General features: G+C 39.4%; 1 protein-coding gene across 3 annotated transcripts in view; it reads left to right on the forward strand.

Annotated features, from left to right (window-relative positions):
• WAPL (WAPL cohesin release factor) overlaps positions 1-20770 on the forward strand; it is a 64548-nt gene extending 43778 nt beyond the window's left edge. For all 3 annotated transcript variants that reach the window (XM_063406041.1, XM_063406044.1, XM_063406042.1), the window contains 11 exons: positions 4670-4897; positions 8747-8858; positions 9859-9956; positions 11459-11535; positions 12711-12886; positions 13192-13307; positions 13987-14148; positions 15372-15579; positions 16809-16897; positions 17890-17985; positions 18326-20770. In XM_063406041.1, the coding sequence (XP_063262111.1) occupies positions 4670-4897; positions 8747-8858; positions 9859-9956; positions 11459-11535; positions 12711-12886; positions 13192-13307; positions 13987-14148; positions 15372-15579; positions 16809-16897; positions 17890-17985; positions 18326-18391 (1428 nt within the window). In that variant the 3' untranslated portion in view covers positions 18392-20770. The remainder of the gene's footprint in view (positions 1-4669; positions 4898-8746; positions 8859-9858; positions 9957-11458; positions 11536-12710; positions 12887-13191; positions 13308-13986; positions 14149-15371; positions 15580-16808; positions 16898-17889; positions 17986-18325) is intronic.
• The last annotated feature ends 490 nt before the right edge of the window (positions 20771-21260 follow it).

Consider the following 21260-nt stretch of genomic DNA (forward strand, 5'->3'; position numbering starts at 1 on the left):
ATTGTTTCAAATGCATTTGGAAGGAATCCTTTCTCATATTTAGAGGTGGCTCTACGTGCTCGTCTCCAGACTTGCTTGTATGGGAATTGCCACCTCTTCTGTAGCTGTTGTAGGGTTTTTTCATGTCTTGTGCTTGTCTCCTTGAGCACTGCTGTAATTGCTGTTTTAGGATGCCCTGAGAGTATATAATGTTCTGTTGGATTCTAGGAAAGGTAAATTTCATCTGTTTATGGTAACGTGACCCAAGAGTTAAACTTTTAAACAGTTAAACACTTTGGTTTTCCTTCTTATTAGTGTTACCTCTGTGGAGTATCCCTCGAGATATTTTTACAAAAGCTGAAAAGATGAGATTTTACTTGAGATGGGTAGTAGATATGTATATCAGTCAGGTTTATACTTTCCTGCAATAGCTCTAGAAGAATGACATACAATGCAGAATGCAACTTAGCACCCACAGAAATAGGCATTTCAGAGATGTATTTGACATCTTACTGTGGGTGGGGAGAAAAAAGCTGTAGTTTTAAGTAACTAATTTAGAATAATAGCTTATTTTCCATCTCCCTCAAAAATTAGCAATGGCTAACTGTAAAACACAGGCTTCAATGAGTTCATTATTTTGTGAGCTGTCAAACAGTGCCAAGTGATACTAGAAATAAGTGAAGTACAGTCACTCTATTGAGGACAGTTGCCACCACTGAGTTGCAGGAGATCAGCAGAGGACAGCGACAGCTCCCTGGAAAATGCTTGCTGCGTGTATTTTTGGCTGTCTTTTAACAGTTACCATTATTCCTTCATTTTCAAAAGAACTAGCACATACAGTTCAAAAGGAAATTGCATGCTATTATTAGTCTGCAGTAACAAAAAGCATTGATTATATTCACTATTTTCAGTGTATTTGATGAAATGCTCCCTTTTGTCAAAGAAAAAAATTGGTAGTTAATGTTTGAATATCATTACAGTACATTCTTGGTACAGGTTTTACAGTATTGTGAAATTACTGACTTATCACACTTCTCTTGATAAATGCTAATGGATATGCCCTGACTACTGTCAGTGTGTGTTTCAGCTCAGTCATCTCTGGATAAGCACACTGCCTGTCTGTACTACCCTTTCATTCACTAATTATTGCACAGAAATTGTATTTTTTCCCAATGAATAGAAATTTCTCCACTAAATCTCAGTTCAAAGTGACTGAAGAGCAGTAAATCACACTCAGCTTTGCATGCATGGCTCAAATCCCTGTAAGATAAGTAAGGACTAAGCTAAAAATGCACAATTATTTGGTTAATATTTTCTTCAAGTATTTTGAAGGTGGGAAAACGACCGCAATGACATTGTTAATAGAAACAAATATAAGCTTATACTGCACCCATTGTTCTGATTCAGTGGAATAGACTGAGTGTGTAGGGGACTCTTAACATTTCCATAAGGAGTACTGACAGTTGGCATTTCTTTAACCAGCAGGGAAAACCAAATCACCAGCTATCTCACAGAGCTATGCCCAAAAATAACCACATGAAAATTACTTGTTCCACCGAATTTTTCTTGTAGACTTGTGTGTAAGCATAAGTTTTTAATTGACTTTGTCTCTTCAGTGGTGCTCTGTAAAGATTTTGCAGTATTATTAATTTTTAAAGTAAAAAATATATTTCCATTATAGCTGTCAGTAGTTAGCACAGAAATGTGGTTTTATAATGTCTTCAGCATGAGAATAACTTAAAAAAAGATAAAAGTGCATTATATGTAGTGCTGAACCCTAGAAAATAACCATCTGTTCCCACAAGCTGGAGTATAAATAGAACAAGCAAGAGAAGACAAGGATGAGAGTGGGTGTAAATGGTCTGCCATTTCTGGAGTGTATGTTCAAACTAGGATGTTTTCCTGAGTTCTGTGGAACTATGGAGTGCAAATCCATAGTTAGATACGCCATGAAATTTGTGTCTAGAACAAATTCTGTTTATTTTACTTTATTCTCTTCTCTGAGTTTATTTGGAGGCAGAATGTGTTGTACATATCTTGAAGAATAAAATGGGATGGGCGAGGCTCACCTGAAAAACATCACTCTTCTCCTGCAGTCTGTAAGGGTGGCATTTGGAAGGATTGATTTGGTTCTTTGGTTAGGTATTTTGTCCTCTTACAATACTGATCAAAAATTTTGACTAACAATTTTCCCATCATTGCAAGCTCAGAATTGTGTGTATGGTAGGGCATGAGATAGCCTTCATGCAGTGTGGTTAATTAAACACTTAGAGAAGTTCAGAGCAAAATGTAGAGTTGTTTTATTCAAGATGAAGCCTGTAGGGACTAGGAGAAACCAGCTTTACAAATCCCGTATCACTGGTGTGAAGCTACAGCAGGTTTGTTCCGTGCTGTAAGCACCATTCACATTTGAGGCCCTTTTCTCTCATCCCTGTTTCCCTGTTGCCCATCAGCATTTGGGGGCTTGCTGGGCTGAGTCCCTCCCGTGTATGTGCTGTGGCAGGAACCTGGCTCTCCTTACACAGAGCCAGCCCATCCTTTGGCTTTCCCAGCAGCCCCCTGCAGCGTGTCGGGGTGATGTGATCACACTGGAGTGTCTGGGAACCTGGCAGCCGGTCTGAAGGGGGAAAAGAACCATCACTCCCCTCAGAAAGGAAAGCTGCTTGGGTTGGAAAGAAGGGAACCTGGCACAGGCAGGGGCTTGGTACACGGGTTTACGGAGTGAGTGGGATTGCCCTTACCAGTCTGAGTAATGATCTAGGAACAGTCTCTGACTTTTTGAAATGCCTAAATAATGGCAGCCCAGATTATAAATTCAGCACTTTCCCTCTGTTAACTGCTGCATCCTTTCTGGTTGATAGAAACTCCCTTGGGACCTTGAGCATTTTTTTTAAACCAGGAAACTCACCTAGATAATGCTGGTCATTAAAATATAGTTCTTCATAGATGTTGAAGTCCCACTTAGCTGAACAATGATTAGCTAACCTTTGGTTCCTCTGGAACGTGTGTACTCCTGTGTCCTGTTTTAATCACTGCCGTTCTGGGAGAACCCAGTTCTTCAAGGAACCTGATGTGCACAGTTTAAGCCAGCTGCAAGTAAATGAAGAGTAAACAATTCCTGTAACTGATGAAATGGCAAGGCTTCTTGGAGAAAGTTAATGAAAATCAAGGGTAAACAATGTGTACTCTCTGCAGGCAGGTCACATAGGTACATCTGGCAAGGCTGGAGTAGTGATAAAAGGCTGGGGTGGCAATGCTCACTGCTGAGAGTTTATTGTGGGTTTTTTCAACAACCCTGTCTTCATGTATTCATGGAACATGTCCATTTGGAAACCTTGCTTACTTCCTTCAGTAGTTCAAATGCATCCTTGGTAGCTGGTCAGATTAAAGTCTTTATTCACCTGGGGATCTCCTTAACTCAGACAGGAAGGAGTTTTGACGTAGCTTTTGATAGACTGTCAGCTGCCTAATCCTGTTTTGGAAATGCTGATACTACTTGGTATGACCAGGTATGGTTATTACTTCTAAAATAAACAGAGCAGAGAACGGTTGCTTTGGTGGTTGGCCGAACTCTGAACGAGTGTTAATCTGCTATGACAGAATTCTGCTCTTTCCCGTTGAGCTGTACAACATTTATATTCCAGAATTAGTTTGTTTCCATGTTTGATTTACCTTATACAGAAACAATTGTGGTGGATGCATGCAACATGTTGATTCCTGAGGATTGAACTCAGTGGGACACATAAATAACCCAGCTCTCAACTCCTCCAGTTAGTGCCAGAGGTTTCTGACAGTTCTGTGCCCAGCACATCTCTGTTCCCAGTGAACGTTTCTCCAATTTCCTGCAATTGGAGCTCAGTGCAAGTGCAGTACTTACACACCACGGGTGGATGGCTTTGCTTTGCTGCCATCTGTCCCGTCCTGACAGTCATCTTCTGCCTTGGCTTTTCTGGAGCCTCATGAAGGTGGAATTTAATTCCTTGTTCAACAAGAATCCAGTGTTCTTTCACCAGTCAGGTGTGCCTCCACACCAATTCTGTGTAAGATATGGTGGTCAGGTCAGTAACATTCACTTATTAAGGACTGATGAGGGTGGACAGGGGAATAGGGGGAAGCTGGTTTATGCTCTGGCTACTTCCAAAAAGCAGAATCCCCTCAGAAGGAAAAGGTGTTTATGCTGGAAGGGTTTGGATAAACTGCAGACCCGTTTGGCAGAGTCAGAGTTTATATCCCCAGGCACTCCCTACAGACACTGTGCCCACAATCTCTGGATTCTCTGGTGCTGTCACCAGTTCATCCCCTCGAACCAGAAAGTTCACTTACCTTGCCATGTACCCTGAGCTGTTTTACTTTGTTCCCTGCCATCTGTCTCTTCTCTAATACTGTGTTACTGGAGTTACTGTTTCTCACCCTGTCTGCAGCAGAGTCCCTAAAAAGCAGAAATCCCTGCTTTTCTGCCAGGGCTTTGTAAATGTATTGAGCGCTTTGTGTGTCGGTTTTATTTGTCAGGAGAATGCATTAGGAACTTGCTAGAAGGAATCTCCATTCGTGCTCATGCAAGTGCTGAGACTGGGCCCTGTCGGGCATTTTCTTTTATGAATCTTCAGCTTGTTTATTAAAAACAGTAAAAGGTCTGCCTGAAATGGTTAAAAAAGCTAACTGATTTATTTTCTTTCTCTCCCAACCCAAGAATTTGTCCCTTTGTACAGCAGCTCTAATGTACATCCTGAGCAGAGATCGCTTGAACATGGATTTAGACAGAGCTAGTCTAGATCTGATGATACGGCTTCTGGAATTGGAACAAGATGCTTCCTCTGCCAAGCTGCTGAATGAAAAAGACATGAATAAAATTAAGGAAAAAATTCGAAGACTGTGTGAAACTGTTCACAACAAACATCTTGATCTCGAAAACATCACGGTGGGTAACATGCTTTTATTGGAAAGCCTTGGCAGTTGTGGAATGCTTAATAAAATGGGACTCGCAAGCATCAGCCTTCATTTCATATCCCCAGAAAGGATTCCTGGTGTTTCATCTATCTCCGATGTATACCTGACTGCACTGCCAGTGTTTTCTTCACGTTTGAAATTTCCTTTTTCAAAGGTTGTTAGTAGGATGAAGTTAGGATGTTCTTCAGCTGTCTCAGTCTCTTTTCCCCTGCTATGGGTAGCTAGTTAGAGGGAGCAGTTGCAAACTAGTAACACTAAAGAACTGTGTGTTTGAAGCCCACACTTGGATTATTTGACTCCATTTCCTTGCCTAAGTTTTATAAGTGCTTTCATGAACAGGGCGTTGCATGGGAACAAGAGTATTGCGTGCTAAATTAAAACTGTGGTGCAGATTGTCACATTTAAAAAACAAAACCTATCCTGCAGAAACTGATTTTTCCCTACCCAAGTGTGGTGGCAGTTCTGTTGCTTACCATGCATGTGGATGAATTTTTTTCCTTCCTTTTTCAAACATACTTGCTCTTTATGGAAATACCTTCATCTGCAGCAGAGTGAGATGGTTGTGTTTAAAAATAAATTTGTCCGTGGTTTGATGATCAAGCTAGCTTAAAATAATAAAAAGGATAAGTTACAAGGCTTTTTAGAAGAGTGTATTTAAAGAATTGATTGAGAGATTGATTAGACAAGTGGCCATAAATGACAAAAAGAAGTTATGTGTCTTTGCTTTTGCCATATTTCAATAGAGTGGATGTTAATATGATCTTAATTTTTTGACATCCTGTAATACATTCATTTCAAGGTTCTTATTAGGGTTTTTGCTGTTTTCTCTGTAACGCTTATCCCCAACAGGAGAAGCTTCTGATTTATTGCCTATGAAGTGAGCTTTGCAGAGCTTTGTCTGTGCAAGTAATGTTCCAGCTCCTGGCAGTAATTCACAGTCAGGATTGTGTTCCATATTCAGTTCGACTGAAGGATGATGTGCCTTGTTGAGCTGGCACTTTCCTCTGTAGCTTTTGGGACTTCTGTGTCAGCTTGGGAAGAGTTTGTTGGGGTGTTTTCCCTCCAAATTCTGGCTGTGGAACACAGAGCAGAATTGGTACAAAGAGTCACTATTCTGTGGTTTTAACAAGAGCTGAATTTTGGGCGAGGAAGAAAATATCCATGACATCATTGTTAACTTTGGTGATCAGACTGTGATGACAATAGATTACAAATTTCAATTTTAGACTTGTTTCATACAAACATATGAAATGTGACAGTAGGGAGCTTGAATTCACTTTCTGGCCTTGGAAATCTGCAAAGAAACAATGAATATGAGATTATATTCTGCACTTTCCATTTACAGTCTGAAAATACCACCACAGAATGAAATTTCTTCTCTGGGTGGTGATCAGCTAGGATTTGGTATAATCAGAGTCTTCTTTCAGTGCTGTTTTGGCACTGAAGGCAGCTCACATAGCAGAGTTTGTCGGTGCCAGGATATCTCTTGCACTGTAAAATGTAAGACAGCTCCCTTTATTAAGCCTGGAACAGCTGGTGCAGGTTCCTCATTGCTAAAGCATCCAGCCACAAAGACCACTGTCTCCTGCTTGAGCTTTTTTCATATTCATAATCTGATCTAGCCTGTTGCTTTTTTATGAACTGTAGTTCTGTTCTTGAGTTTTCTTAGACGTGGGTTTTAAAAGGAGAGGATATATCAAAAGGGGTCTCTGTCTTGTGAGGAAGTTTTTCATGAGTAAAGAGCATTAATATCCTAGGCCATCAGTTTCAGCTGCTTTATTTGAGGGTTTTTCCCTGAGGCAGCTCTATTTCTTAAATTTATTTTGAGCTGTTGCTGTAAATGCATTGAATATTGTAGTACCTCACAGATGGAAACCGGTTTCCTCCCAGCTGCACCATCTAGAAGCAGAGACTGTATAGTATTTAGAGAATATTTGCAAGCCAAATGAGATGATTAGGTTCTCTTCCAGTTTAAAATAGTAGCAGTGGTAAGTTGAGACAATAATGAACTTCATATGTTGAAGATGAAGCTGCTTTCCTGCAGACTCCTGTCATGAGATACAATAAGTAATCTCTGTTTTGTACTAAATGACAGGCAGAAAATGCAAACAAAGATACAAACCTTTGGGGGGTAAAGAAAAGCTCTGCTTTTTCAGACTCACATACCCAGTGAGGAACAGAAGGATTGCAGCAGATGTTCTTATACCTCCAGTTTCTGCCTCACCAGTCACACCTTGGCTTTTTTGAGTATTACACGGGTCAGGCAAAAGTGATCAATTTGCCTCCCTCTTTCCACAGACAGCATTGTTTGTGTGTCTGTCTGGAAGTGAGGCTGGACTAATTTTGGAATATTCCAAGGTTCTGTGTTCTGGATGGCTGTTTACGTTAAAAACATAAACCCAGAAATCGAGAAGGTGTGTGCAGGGTGAATTTGTTCCAGGCTCCTTGTGCTGCTTTAGAAGAAGATAACCCTGAAGAACCTGGCCTTCACCTCAGCCAATGGCCCTCACCTGTCAGTGAGCACAGCCCTCTGGAGCTCCTGCTTTTGCAGCTGCCTCCTCACTGTTGCACCATAACAAAAACCTTCAGGAGTGACTTCTGTTTTCAGAGGGTGCAAGAGGTTATTCTGCTTTTCACTCTCAGTACAAGGCTGAAATGTTAAGGCAACCGTATTTTGGGCCTTTGGTGTTAAAATTTTGTTGTAATTGACAAAAAAATTGAATGTAATGGATTACTTTACTCAAAAGCAAAAAGATTTTGAGGTTTCATTGATTTTATTAAAATAAAAGGAGAAAATCAGCATCAAGTGTATACAAATACCACATTATATTCCTCTAGCGTTATTTGAAGTCGTATTGCCCTCTGGCAGAAGACTAGTGACTGTTTTATGTATTGTGTGGCCTTTGAGCTTTAGTGTTAAAGGTATTTAGGAAATGAACTGACCTGTTGTAGATTTACTGCTGCTTGTGTTCTCTTGATCCACACAAGACTTTGCTGACCCAAGGGTGCTTCCACTGGCTCTGGAGAAACGCTGTCACTGCTGCGCTCATAGTGCCAGCGTGCTGCAGGGCTTGCTCCCACAGCCCAGAAACAACTGTGGGTGGGAACTGGTCTTGATCTGATCTTCAGCTTTCCCTTCCTCCCTGGAAATGAAGTGTTTTGAAAGCAGGGAGAGCAGCTGGAGATGCTGGGGGGTGGTGGGAGGGCTCAGACAATGGAGGGTTTGCTCAAGCCTGGTGAGTGCTGTTCTATTCCATTTGCAGAGAGTGAACTTACCTTTGCTGTTGTTGAATTTATGTATGTGCTCTCCTTTCCTCCAAAAAAGTGTATCAGTAGAGTAAGGTTTCCTGCAGTTCTTCAGTTTAATTGCTTTATTCTGGAGGTTTAAAATTAAAAACACTAGATGCCTACATTGGAAGCAAATGTGATCTGTGAGCAGCAAAGCCGATGTATGTGAGAGATTGGGAAGCTGTGTTCAGTGGGGAGTTTCTGACTTTCTTACTGCCTGGCTGATTTGTCCATTTACTTCCTCCACTTGTTTATTTTGATAACAAGAGAAACAGATGACAGGAATCTGCTTGGGTTTTCTAAACTACTAATAAAGAAAATGTGAAAATGCAAAGTACCCTTTTTATCAATACTGTCATTTTATTTAAGATCCGTGTATTTCCAGTCTGTTCTTGCTCCCTCTGGTGGTGGTCCCTCTCAGAATCCATACTTTGTTTTTCTGGTTTTCATGTGATGTATGTTTGTATGACTTGGCCTGTTGGCCACAGCTGCCTGTGGTGATTTCACTGATTCCAGAACCTCCCTCTTTCAGACTGGGCATTTGGCAATGGAGACTTTACTGTCTCTCACCTCGAAGCGAGCTGGGGACTGGTTTAAAGAAGAACTGCGACTTCTGGGTGGTCTGGATCATATTGTAGATAAAGGTACAGTGGGGATGCTGCCTTGACAGCATGAAAAATAGTGAATTATAATAAAATGCTTTCTTTTTGCAATGTTCATTTCCTGTAGCTAAAATTAGAAATATTAGGGGTTTTTTTTAGCAGTGTTAACAATAAAAATAAAATACACAATTCAGTATCAAGTAGCTGAGAAACATTAATGATTTTAGTCCGTTGCAGGTGGGATTGAAAGTGGTTTTCATGTTAACCAGAATGTGTAGTGTTGCATTACAGTGTATGAGAACAAAAATGGCTTAAGCTTGGACAGAATGCTGTGCCTATCTCTGTACAGCACACTTATCCTAGAGTAGAATCTCCTTTATAGTCTTCTAAAATTATTTTCAGACTGGATATTTTTAAACTAAATATACCAAAGGAAGTAAACCCTTTAAGAAGAAAAGGAAGCAGTGGAAAAGGAGCAGGGTTGATTTCATTATTTTTTCAAAGATATGTCTCAGTTAGTGTGTTTTTGATCAGAATCTCCTAGGTAGGAAAAGGGACATTTGTAAATGAATTCTTGACCTGAATAAAGCTTCATCTTAAGTAAGCAGTGGGAGAACAAAGGAAGAATTGGAGAGATAAAAGTATTCAATTTGAACACAGTTTCAAGTTATGGTTTCAGACCTGTAAAATCTGGGAAGTGTGTGCTTGCCCTGTCTCTTTCCTCTTCTAAAAGACTCCAGTAGAGTTAAGAAACACAGTCGTGTGCTGGACACTGTTACTGGCAAGAGAAAATAAAATACATGGTTATGTAATTTGTAACAACAATCTCAAAATTGTGAAGACAAAATTGTAAGGTTTGTTTTTTTCTTGGAAAAATGAAAAATTTTGGAGTGCTGATCATGTCTTCATAATTGTTTCATGCCATTGGGGGTGGGCAAAGTGTAAAATGAGGTTGATAACGCTTGAGTAGCTGGTTAGTTTGTACACCTGGCTTTTGAAGACCTCTTACTTATGGAGGAAAACAACTTCTTTTTGTGTTTAGTTAAAGAATGTGTGGATCACCTAAGCAGTGATGAGAACGAAGAGAAGTTGGTTGCTTCGTTATGGGGTGCAGAGAGATGTTTACGGGTCTTAGAAAGCGTGAGTATGAGCAGATCCTTTGCATTTCTGAAAGCTGCTTCTTAACCTGTTCTGGTTCACATTATAGCTCTGTAAGGTTGATTTTTATTTTTTATAGACTCTGTTAACTTTCTGATGCCTCTTAGTGCTTCTGTAATGTTTAAAAATTTAATTTACTATTCTGTATGTGTGTGCTGCACTCCAAGATTATTTTTGGTAAAACATAAGTATAACATGGTGCTTTTTCCTGAGTTCCTTAAAAAAGCTGCTGTTTGTGGATGAGTTTGACTCTCCAGTGTGTGTGTCTACTAATAACTGATCGTTATAGAAGTGGGATTTTCTTAGAAGCAATAAATCAATATTAAGAATTGCTACTTGGAACCATCAGCTGGGGAAGTGCTGAAAGAAGTGGCCCTGAAAGGCAAACGTGTCCTGTCATCAGTTGAGTGTGTAAAGGCAGATTGTAAATATTTCTTGGAGAACTTGGAAGAAAATCAAGATGTGTGGTACTTTAGTAGAGTTTCCGTGACAGGAGCGGGGAGGGTGTGTTTCTCTGCAATGCCTTGTTTCACTGAGTTTGGTGTTTGGTACTGGTGTCTCTCTGTTTCCGTGATACCCTAAGAAAGCAGAGGAGCCTTGTTGTGTTCCAGCAACACATCTGCTCACATCAGAAAACATTTGGGATCAGAGCACAGGTCAATGAATCTCCTCGACACCTTAAACCCAAATTACAGGGCATATAGCTACAGTGGTCACCTGTTTCCTTCACCAAAATAGAAGGACAAACTTAAAGATAACGTAAATGCAACCTAAACACTGAGAGATGTGAACAATTGTTGAAGAGTGTCTTAAGAATTCTCTTTACCTTTCTTCTCAGCTCTGAGAAAAAAATTTCAGAGTAATTTTCTTCTTTTAAATTCAATAGATGGAATTGCTGAGCAAGAGTAGGGGAGCCTTTTCTGGTGTTAGAATATTCAAATTTGGACTGAGGAGTGTTTGTGGTGTAGTAAGATCCTTAGAGAGGAGTGGAAGAAATTACAAAATTCAGAACACACCAAATCATTCTAGACCAAGAAAAAATCTTCTATTGTTTCTGAAAATAAATTCCAAATTTCAGTCAATGGAATCAAGGAAAACCTTGTGTGTTGTGGTTGGATTTGTGATAAGCTCTCATAAGTGGATTTGATGTCACATCCATAAAATACCACATACATAATTATGTTCTGTGTACACACTTGGGCTGCTGTAGTCCCAGAACATGGATTCAGGGTTCTGCTGTGGCAAAACATTCTGCTGCATGGTTTCTGTACTTTATCAGGGAAGATGGTTTTATCTTCAGTGCCACAATTATTTAGAGATGAAAACTCTAAGGAAATATTATAAAATGAGAAGTGGAAGTTTACACTGGATAATAGCCAAGAAATGTGGAACTGAATAAAATACAGTAGTAGTGAAAAAGAATGCTTCTCTTTCAGGGAAGAAACTCTGTTATTTTTAATACTGCTTTCTCCTTCTCTCTTTAGGTAACTGTGCATAATCCAGAAAATCAGAGCTATCTGATAGCATACAAAGACTCACAGCTCATAGTCTCCTCAGCTAAGTAAGTTGTAGAAAAAATCCCCCAAAACCCCAGTTTTGCAAAACACCTCACTTGATAGGGTAAAAAAATAAATGTATGATACTGGAAGGTGCTAGGGGTGAATAACCCCCAAATTTCCACTGTTGTTTTTTATTGAGTAAAGTTAATGTAGATGGGGGTATGGGCAACTGCCTGAGTACTGCAGAGTGTAGGGCTGCTACTCTTGGGTCTGTAGAAGCTGTGACCGTGGGTTCAGCTCCTGCTGCACTAAGTAGGAACACAGGGTGAAGTGACGTTTATTTATTGTGTTTTCATCATGCTGAAGTGTTTACTGGAATGGAGCAGAGCAGGATTGACAGTGTAGCTAAGAATTAAAACAGGGAAATTTTGTTCTTGGCGTTTCTCCCCAGCAGAGATTCTTGTACAAACACCTCTAACCCATTTATCAATCTGGGTGAGGTCTCAGTTGGCTGGCAGAGCCTGTCTGCCGCTTGTAGTGCTCTTCAAAAGAGAACAAATGGAGCTGAAAGTTTGACTTTGCAGACCTCATTGGAAACATGATTTCATGGTTAGAGGTTAGATATTTGGAGTATTTCTTTTAATTGAAACAAGGCAAACCACAGTTCAATATGCTATTTAAACCAGTCTATGTTTTTGACATTTCTGGTTTTGTTTGTAGCTGAAATCAGTGGGGTGGTTTAACATGAAACTGATGTGATGCAGGAGAATAACTGTGGTCCACTAGTGCTACAAGATCAGGATTTTACTGCTGGGAAGTTTATTCATGTGTCATTCCTTACTGAATGGAAATAGCTCTAAGAGAACAAGAGAACATTCTGGTAACTCTGTCAGAATCACCTTGTGGCTTGATGGTCAGAGGATATGAGAGGTTTGTAGGAAGAGGAGATAACTTTTGTAAGACCATGTGATGAAGCTGGAAAGGAGAATTAACTTGCTCCTGAATTACCAATCTGATGAAGCCCTAAGATTTCCAGGTTTTTGTTTTCACAATTTTCGGTTGAGCTTATGAAAGATTTTAAAGGTGATAAGTTCATTATCTGTCCCTGCAGTCTGGGTATCAGAAAAATTCTGCCTAAAGCTCTGTGTTTCAGGTTTTTTAACTTGTGAAACAAGTATAAAGGTGGAATGCTTTGTATGTGGGGAAGATAATTCTGTTGTGCACCTTCTCCCTGCAGAGCGCTGCAGCACTGTGAGGAGTTAATCCAGCGATATAATCGTGCTGAAGACAGTATCTGTTTACCAGACAATAAGTCTCTGCCTCACCAGAATGTAACCAACCACGTGGGTAAAGCTGTGGAGGACTGTATGAGGGCCATCATTGGGGTCTTGCTCAACCTGACAAATGATAATGGTAAGACAACACATTTTTTGCGTATTCTGTGGTGAAGTGTCAAATAAACCATTAGTGTAAATATTTTTTTCTATTGATTCTCGTTTTTCAAGTCCAGTGCTATAAAGCAGTTATGCATGGTAGATGTTTTTGTCAGTAATTTGTCTTTGCAAGCTGGGTGAGGAATTGCAAGTATGAAATGCTCAGATGAGGGCTGGGCTGCGAGGGGCTGGTTTGTCATTAGAACCAAACAGTTTCTATGAGGCTGCTTACCATTATAAATGTGAGTGTTTTCAGTATTGAGCCTCTGAACTCTTTGTTTGCAGAATGGGGTAGTACAAAAACAGGTGAACAAGATGGTCTGATAGGCACAGCGATGAATTGTGTGCTTCAGGTTCCGAAGTTCCTACCTCAAGAACAGAGATTTGATATTCGGGTGCTGGTAAGTTCTTGTGCTGCTTACATCAACAGAAAATGATCTGCCTCTTTCTTGTGCACTGAGCTGCTCTGGTTCCTCTTTAAGGAATAGTTTCCCCTACAGTTTTCAATGGCCAGATATATACTTTAAGTGAGGTACCTAAAGTTTCTGTAAGGATTTGGGGGGGTTGAGGGTTTTTTCCCTGTGTTTGGTGGGAAAAAGTGCACTGCTTGTTAAACAAAGATTTAGCTAAATAAGTATGTGAATTAATAATTTTCAAACATCTTTCCGATTTTGGAAATATGGTTGATATCACTGTTTGAGTTAAAAGATTTGTCAGGTTTACCTCCGCTTATATAAAATGGGTCAGAGTGGCCTAATGGCAGCGGTGAAATTGTGTGTGAAGGATCTCTTATGAACATAAGCTGAGGGTTGGACACCTGAATCCCTAACCTCTGTAAAGGAATCCTCAGCTCCAAAGATGTTCTTATCTTCAGAATTGAACAAACAGAAATTCCTGCATAAAAGTTCTCCTGTACAGGGATCTCTGTTCTGTCTTGTATTTCTTTAAATCCTGATCCCTGTATCTGTCAGCCTGTTGCATAACTTGTGTATTCACAGAAAGATAAGGCAAAAGATGTTTATCCAAAGAGATGTTTTTTGCTAAACGATCCTTTTTCCAATGTGTGTAATATCCTTGCAGGGATTGGGTCTGTTGATCAATCTGGTGGAATACAGTGCCCGGAACAGGCACTGCCTGGTCAACATGGAGACATCGTGTTCTTTTGACTCCTTGTGTGCGGGCGAAGGAGACGAGAACCTAAAGATCCCTGGACAGATCGATGCTGTTCAGGCTTTGGTGCAGGTGAGAGGTGTTTGCCTTGTCCCATTTCTCACTGCCAGCCTGTCAGGGGAGGGAGAGCTCAGCAATGACTGTGTCAGTTCTCCTGGTTAGCGTTCTGAGGAGTGCAGCAAGGTGGGGGAGGATCGCTGCTCACAGCCCTGACTCCTGCAGTGCTGTCCACTGCAGAAACGGCTTCCCTGGTAAAGACAGTGGTTTGCAGACATCCAGTAAAACTCTTTTGTTCCCATACTATTTATTTCTGGTTCTGTTGTTGCTAGATTATTTACTTCGACTTTTGTTTTAAACCAGCTGTAAGCTACTTTTCTCTTACATGCTTTGCTTCCATAATTTTTTTAAAGTACTATGTTTTTTGGGACTTTGCAACTTTAATTTTAAAAAATAGAATCATCCTTTATAAAAAGCAATAAAATACAGATGTAATGATAAAAGATGTGAAACGGCATTCTTAAATTGACTGTAATAAAAAAGAAACCCACCAATAAAATTAAGAAATTTAAAAAAAGAAATCATTAAAAAAAAAAAAGAAATCCACCTATAGTTTTGGTAAATGAGTTTCACCATGCAAACTAAAATGAAAAAATTGAAAGGAAAATACAGATGTCTTGTTTCAGTGGAGTTAATTTTATGGATGCTTTTAGCAGTTGTATTTAACTTTGTGAAATAACTGTCCAGCAGCAGACAAAAAAACCAGTAAAAATAATAATATTGAACATCTTTGTGTATGTGTCTTGGCAAAGCAGTATTTAAAACTGGTGATTGTATTGTTTGGGAAATAATTCATGAGAAATAGGTGCCTAATACGACATTCATAGTTCATTCACATTCTTTGCTAAGTCATTTTAAATGACTCCTCCATATTTTTGCTCTAAGAAAGCCGAGAGGGAATGGTTAGCATGAAAAGAAAAGGAAAATTGGTAGAGAACAAAAATGGACAGGAAATTATGGCAGGTTTTAGTCTTCAAGCCGTGTCTCAAGGAAAGTGATTAAGCTTTTATGATGCCCAAGAGGAGCCTGGCAAGTGGTTCAGCACCAGGCAGGGAGGTCTTGCTGTGGAGCCCAGCGCTGGTGTTGGGCCAGGTTATATTTTCCTTTGAAGGAGAAAAGCCTATTGTTAGGAGAAGTATTGAAAGCTAATTGTATGAAGGGGTAAATTGTGAGCAGGAAATAAACTTGGAAGTGCCAAGTCAGTGTGTTGAGGGTTGTGACAGAAATTCTCCCGTTAGCTGTTCCTGGAGTGCGAGCGCGCGGCCCAGCTGGCCGAGAGCCAGACGGACGAGCTGATCAAAGAGGCGCCCACGGCCCAGCACGACAAGAGCGGCGAGTGGCAGGAGACCAGCGGGGAGATCCAGTGGGTCTCCACCGAGAAGCCCGACAGTACTGACGAGAAGGACAAGAAGGAGGAAGATGATGAAGAGCTTGATCTTAATAAAGGTACATTGTCTGGCTGTGATGAGCTCAGAAAAGGCAGAGAACAGTGTGATTGCATAAAACCCCACCTCGTCTTCTGCTTTGTATCTACACCAGTCTCTGGGGCTGACATTTCCTCAGTGTATCCCAGGGGAAACTGCTGCATTAGTAGGAGGCATGCAGATCTGAAGCATGACAAGTAGAAGTTGTTACGCTACTTTTACCTTATATGTTTCTTAAAAAAACCTAACAAACACCTCCCCAACCAAAAAAAAACCAACCCACCAAAAAAAAACCAAAACACCCCAACAAACAAACAACAAAAAGTCCCCACCCAGACCTTTTTAGGACACTCCACATATAAAATATTCTGGAAAGGATGGCTTTTAGGCTGTTACCTCATTGTTCTGGAGCAGTCCTTGAGAGTTACCTGCTTTTGTTAATTAGGTTGTTAATTAATAACTAATTTTGTTTTCCAGGGTTCTTGTTTCGAGGTACTTTAAAGGTTGGGTTTTTCCCCCCTCCTCTCCCTATTTGTCTCTTCTGTCCCCATCTGCTTTGTGTCTCTTTTCTCTTCATCAGTGGTATCTGAGGTACCTGTGTAGTGCCTTGATGTGCAGCATCTTTGGTAGTTTGTTCCAGGAATTTGACTATCTCTGGCCTGTTCTGTAGTCTGTAAAATGGCTCTGAGACATCATTCCTTCTTGTTTAATCTTTTAATAGTAGATGCAGTATATGACTTCTAACGGTGTTTTCATCTTATGTTAATGGGTGTGGTATATTACTTTCTCCAGCCTTGCTTTATATCCTTCCTCCTTTTTGTAGCTCCATCAATTGGTGTCTGCAGTTATTTGTAGTTTTTCCCAAAATGCTGAGTCATCAGCAAGAAATGCTGTGCCTGTTATCCTTAACAAATAAACTCCTTTGGGGGAAGTCTCAGAGGCACAGAGTATCACAAGAAACATTTGCATTGGTACTTTGAGGTGTTCAGCATACAGTTTGCACATTGAAATGGCAAATGACAAAATACGTGCAGCAGAATGAGTTGAAAGTGAATGAAGACCATTTTTCTTGTCGAGAATGTGCTGCTGAGTCAGTAAGAGTGGTGTTTCCTGATCTCTGAAATCTCAGTGCAAAAGCTCGTTTTGTTTGAGGAAAAAACATTCTGGAAAGTGATAATGAAGGATTGTATTTGCAGCAGTAAAAGGTACCAGCTGCTTGGAGAATACAATAGACTGTTGTCTCTTTTACAGCTCTGCAGCATGCTGGGAAGCACATGGAAGACTGCATTGTGGCCTCATACACAGCATTGCTCCTAGGCTGTCTCTGCCAGGAGAGTCCAGTAAGGGAATAAGTTGATCTTAACTCCAGTATAATGTTTAATGAAGTGATAATTTGCTGTATTGAAAGGGGTTTATTAAATTGGGCTTTGGTGTGAGCAAACATTGGTGAAGCTACACTGATGTATACAGCTTTGGGAGGAGTTGCCAGAGTTATTCCAGCCAAAACAAATTTTCTGAACATCACTGTGTTTATCAAAAACAGTTGGAGTTGAGTATTTGACCTCTTTTACCTCTCTTTGTAGCCAGCAAAAGAATTAACTTTGGAAGGGCAGAGGAAAATTGGCTAAGCCTCTTCCTTCTCAGTAGTTTTAGTAAGCAAGTTACCATCAGACTTATTTGTTCTTTATCAGTCTGCTTTAGTATTTTCTTCCATTGAAATCAGATGAACTTATATGTGTCCCTATTAGTTTAAAATAATTGTTTCAGACTGGAAATATGTAATAGAAAGCTGAGGTTAAAAATACAGAACTCCAACGGCTGAGAACTGAATCAAGTCTCCTATCAAAAATATGTTCACGTGCAAATGAGTTCAGACCTGCCCTCAGGCTTGTCTGAATTTCCCGTGGTGCAGAAATGGCCTTCAAGGTGCTGCTCTGTGCCTTTGGACTCCGTTCCAGTTTTAGTGTGCACAAGTGAGACTGACAGTGAGATCAGTAATTCTCAGCCCTTCCCATTGTAAGGGAGAGCCTCTCCCTGCTAGGAGAGTCATCTGGTGGGGGTTTAGTTCTTGATAATCCTGCAGGTCCTGGGGATGTCCCATAGTCTTCTTTTTCTTTTTTCTTTTTTTCTCCTATTTTTAGGAAAAAACTTCAACAAACCAACAATAAAAAAATATTTCAGCAATAGTTTTCTAGAAACATAAACAGAGTAAAGATATAAGTGTTGCTTAAAAGAGATGGCAGCAAAAGCCATCTTGTCTTAGATGCAGAGCATTGTAGTTCTGTGTCAGAAAAATGTTTCCCAAATAAGACAAGATTGTTTTGTTTCTTAGATCAATGTGACTACTGTGAGGGAGTACTTACCTGAAGGGGACTTCTCGATAATGACTGAAATGCTCAAAAAATTTCTCAGTTTTATGAACCTTACTGTAAGTAATACACTTTTCAAATTGATGCATGTAGATATTTTTGTAATTTTGTTTTCTGTTAATATTTCATGCATTTTTAGTAGCATTAACATTTTTCAGTTTGTGTCTTCATAAGAGCTCTGTTTTTTAATACTGAGAGCCATTTGTCTGTCATAATTTTGTCTGTCATTATATTGTGATTGGCCAGGAAGATAGTTCTGAATTGGCTGCCTGAACCTTGTTGCTTTTACAGATGCGTAATCGTAAATACCAAAATTCTGAAAATAGACTAGCTCTCAGATATTTGAAGGAGATGCTACAAATGCTTGTTTGTTACTTGTGTTTTCTCTTGCATTTCCAGTGTGCTGTTGGAACAACAGGCCAGAAATCTATCTCTAGGGTGATTGAATACTTGGAACACTGCTAGATACTTAACTTCCGCTGCAGGCACTCTAAAGCTGGAGCTACCCTTAGACAAAAGAAGAAGTCATGAAAGAAGTCCTTGAAGGATGTACCGAGAGCATTCATCTGTGTCATTCGTGTTCGGATTTTTAAGGCTACCTGGTCCCTTAACCATGCATTCAGCATTTTCTAAAAGACAGTTACTACATCAATCTGCAACTATCAAAAATGAGGGGAAAAAGGTTCTGAGTAAAGTAAATAAAGAAACCTTGCTGTTTATGATGCAGTGCAGTATTTAAATATTTTGGCAGGGTTTACCCTCCCTATCTTTTTTTCTTGCTTTGTTCGTGACAAGTTTCAAGGGGAAAAACTTGCTGCTGATAGTGCAACTGCTGTTTACTGTTGAGCCACTGTTTCATGCCAGCCAGGTGCAAAGGCAGCTTAGCTACTGAGGTATCAAACAAATGTTCTAATAAAGAAGTTCTGGACAGCAGCACCGCTCCTATTTGAGTTTAATTTGCTCCTGCTTTTTTATTACTAGACTATTCCAAAATCATAAAATATAAATTTTTAAATACTTTTGTGATTTTAACTACTGTCTATATTTAAAATTTGTTGGAATCCAAAGAGGCGAGGATTGGATAGTTTATTTTTTATACTGTTTTGATTGAAATTAGGTCACTGAACTATTTCTCAGTTCTAAAACTCCCATGGCCCATGTACCATGTACCTGCTAGACCATAACGCTTTGTAGTTCCAAGAGCATGCAGACCCATGAACACACAAAGCCATTTGAGGGTATGTTATCCACAAAAGGAATAGTGACTGTAGAAAGTTGTGCCCTGTTTAAAACGCAAATCACATAAAGAAAGAAAAATAATTTAAAAAACACGCAATCCCAGGGTAGTTTACACTTCTAATAAGCAAAAACTTTGAAATGCTGTTTTAATTTGTTTCAAGGAAGAATTCAAGGTGTGTTTTATAATGTTGAATACAGTGAATTTGGATGCTTTAGGGGTAAGAATTTTAAAGAAGCTAAAACACCAATGGGGATTCATGTTTCCAGCTGACATAATCTTTCTATTTCATCCTTCTGGAGTATGACAGAGTTGAAATGCATACAACACAAAGCCTTAAATTGCTGATATAGCTAAGATTTTGTTCAGTCTGAGGTCTAGTTCACAGCAAAGCATTGTGTTTGAGGACTTGAGTGGAACAAAGAATCCCAGAAAATACATGACTTTTGTAACAATTTTTTTCTTGCACTCACTATTCAGACCAACAGAATTGATTATTAATTATTTTTATTCAGGTGGTCTTGAATATTTGCAGACTGTTCTACGATCTGCTTCGTTGACATTTTTAAATACCTGTATAGGTAGTTACATCATGTTACTCCATTGAATTTGTAAAACTTGAAGCCATAAAAATATTAGTTCTATGTATAATGAGGGGGAAATAACAGGAAATCTAACCTGCTTTTAGATCTTGTGTTATCTCCGTGTATAAAGTTAAGAACTTGTGCTTTTGTATCAGTGCCAGCTGTAAATTTTTTACATACAGTGGCTGCCTTCTATGTCTTCCTATTTTTGATAATGCAGATTGTTGGGAATTCTGTAAGGAAGTAACTGATTAACGGCAAAAATCTTATGTTGGTCATACTTTTTTGCATTTTCTCTCATCACCTTCTAAAACTTAGTGTATCAGTGTAACTTAGAAAAGTTTTTGAGGTTGTGTTCCCCTTCTTTAAAAAAAAACCAAAACAGTATTGAGGGAAAAGGCGTACGTAGATGATCTGCATCAATAAATATTTGGCCCATCTAGTTTTCGGATATTAGAGATTGTCACATCTGTAATGAGATTTCAAATTGATCACGTCGTTTTCTGTGGAGAGATGGCAAGAGAAAAGAGGATGCAAATGTGATGATGGGGGAAAGCAGGGACAACTACCTTTCTTTGTTACACTGGTAATTGGGAATTGATTTACCTCAGTGTTTAACAGGTTTTTTTTAAATGTAACTAATTGTCAAGCACTGACAAATGAAGATTTTTTTTTTTGAGGGTGGGGGGAGAAATCACCCTGTGAACTGCAGTGCATTTTTGTGTGTTAGACCCTCAAATAACTCTGCATTAAAGGGTACTTGAGGTCAACTTGCAAATTAAAGTTTTAAAGTTAACATTTTTTCCATTGTAAATATTTGTGTAAATACTCTCAATTGGAAATTAGAACAGTAGAGTACTTTTCTGAATCCAATCCTATTTTTATTTTATACAGTATTTCTCAGCTGTGATCTTTGGAGCAAAAGCCAACGGCAGGAAAAATAGTTTGTACCAGTTTCATGAAGTATGTCTTTGGGTTTTTGTAAATAATTTTAACTCAAATAAAATTGCTACTTTCAATACATATCTTGTCTTTTAAAATGCAATAAAACACTCCTCTGAGTGATTGCAGAAAGAAGGCAGTGTCAGGTAAATTGCTAAAAGAAAAAATGAAAAAAAAAAACAAAGGGTGAAAAAAAATGATAAAGGAGCATCCTGAACGTAGTGCTTTGCTTTTCACCTCTGTGTTGGGACAACAAAATTCAGTGCCTGGACCTGAGGCTGTGGTCAGTCAAAGCAGCTGAAGCTGGAAATTTTGTGGAAATGATGTATTGTGTCTCTTGATGCATTTTGGAGTTCTCTGCACAAGTTGATCTTTCAGTAACGACTCTGGAGAGCTGGAGACAGAATAACATAAATGTGATGGAGCACAGGGAAAATGGCACAGTTCTTATGGTGAGACTTTTCACATCGTGGGGGGTGTTAACAACTTGCTTTAGTCAAAAGGGAGGAAATAGCCATGAATGTTGCTGTGTTTCTTGATTAATATGAATGATGCTTTAATTTCAGGATGG

This window comes from Prinia subflava, chromosome 9 (genome assembly GCF_021018805.1).
Source record: "Prinia subflava isolate CZ2003 ecotype Zambia chromosome 9, Cam_Psub_1.2, whole genome shotgun sequence".
NCBI classification, from domain to species: Eukaryota; Metazoa; Chordata; class Aves; order Passeriformes; family Cisticolidae; genus Prinia; species Prinia subflava.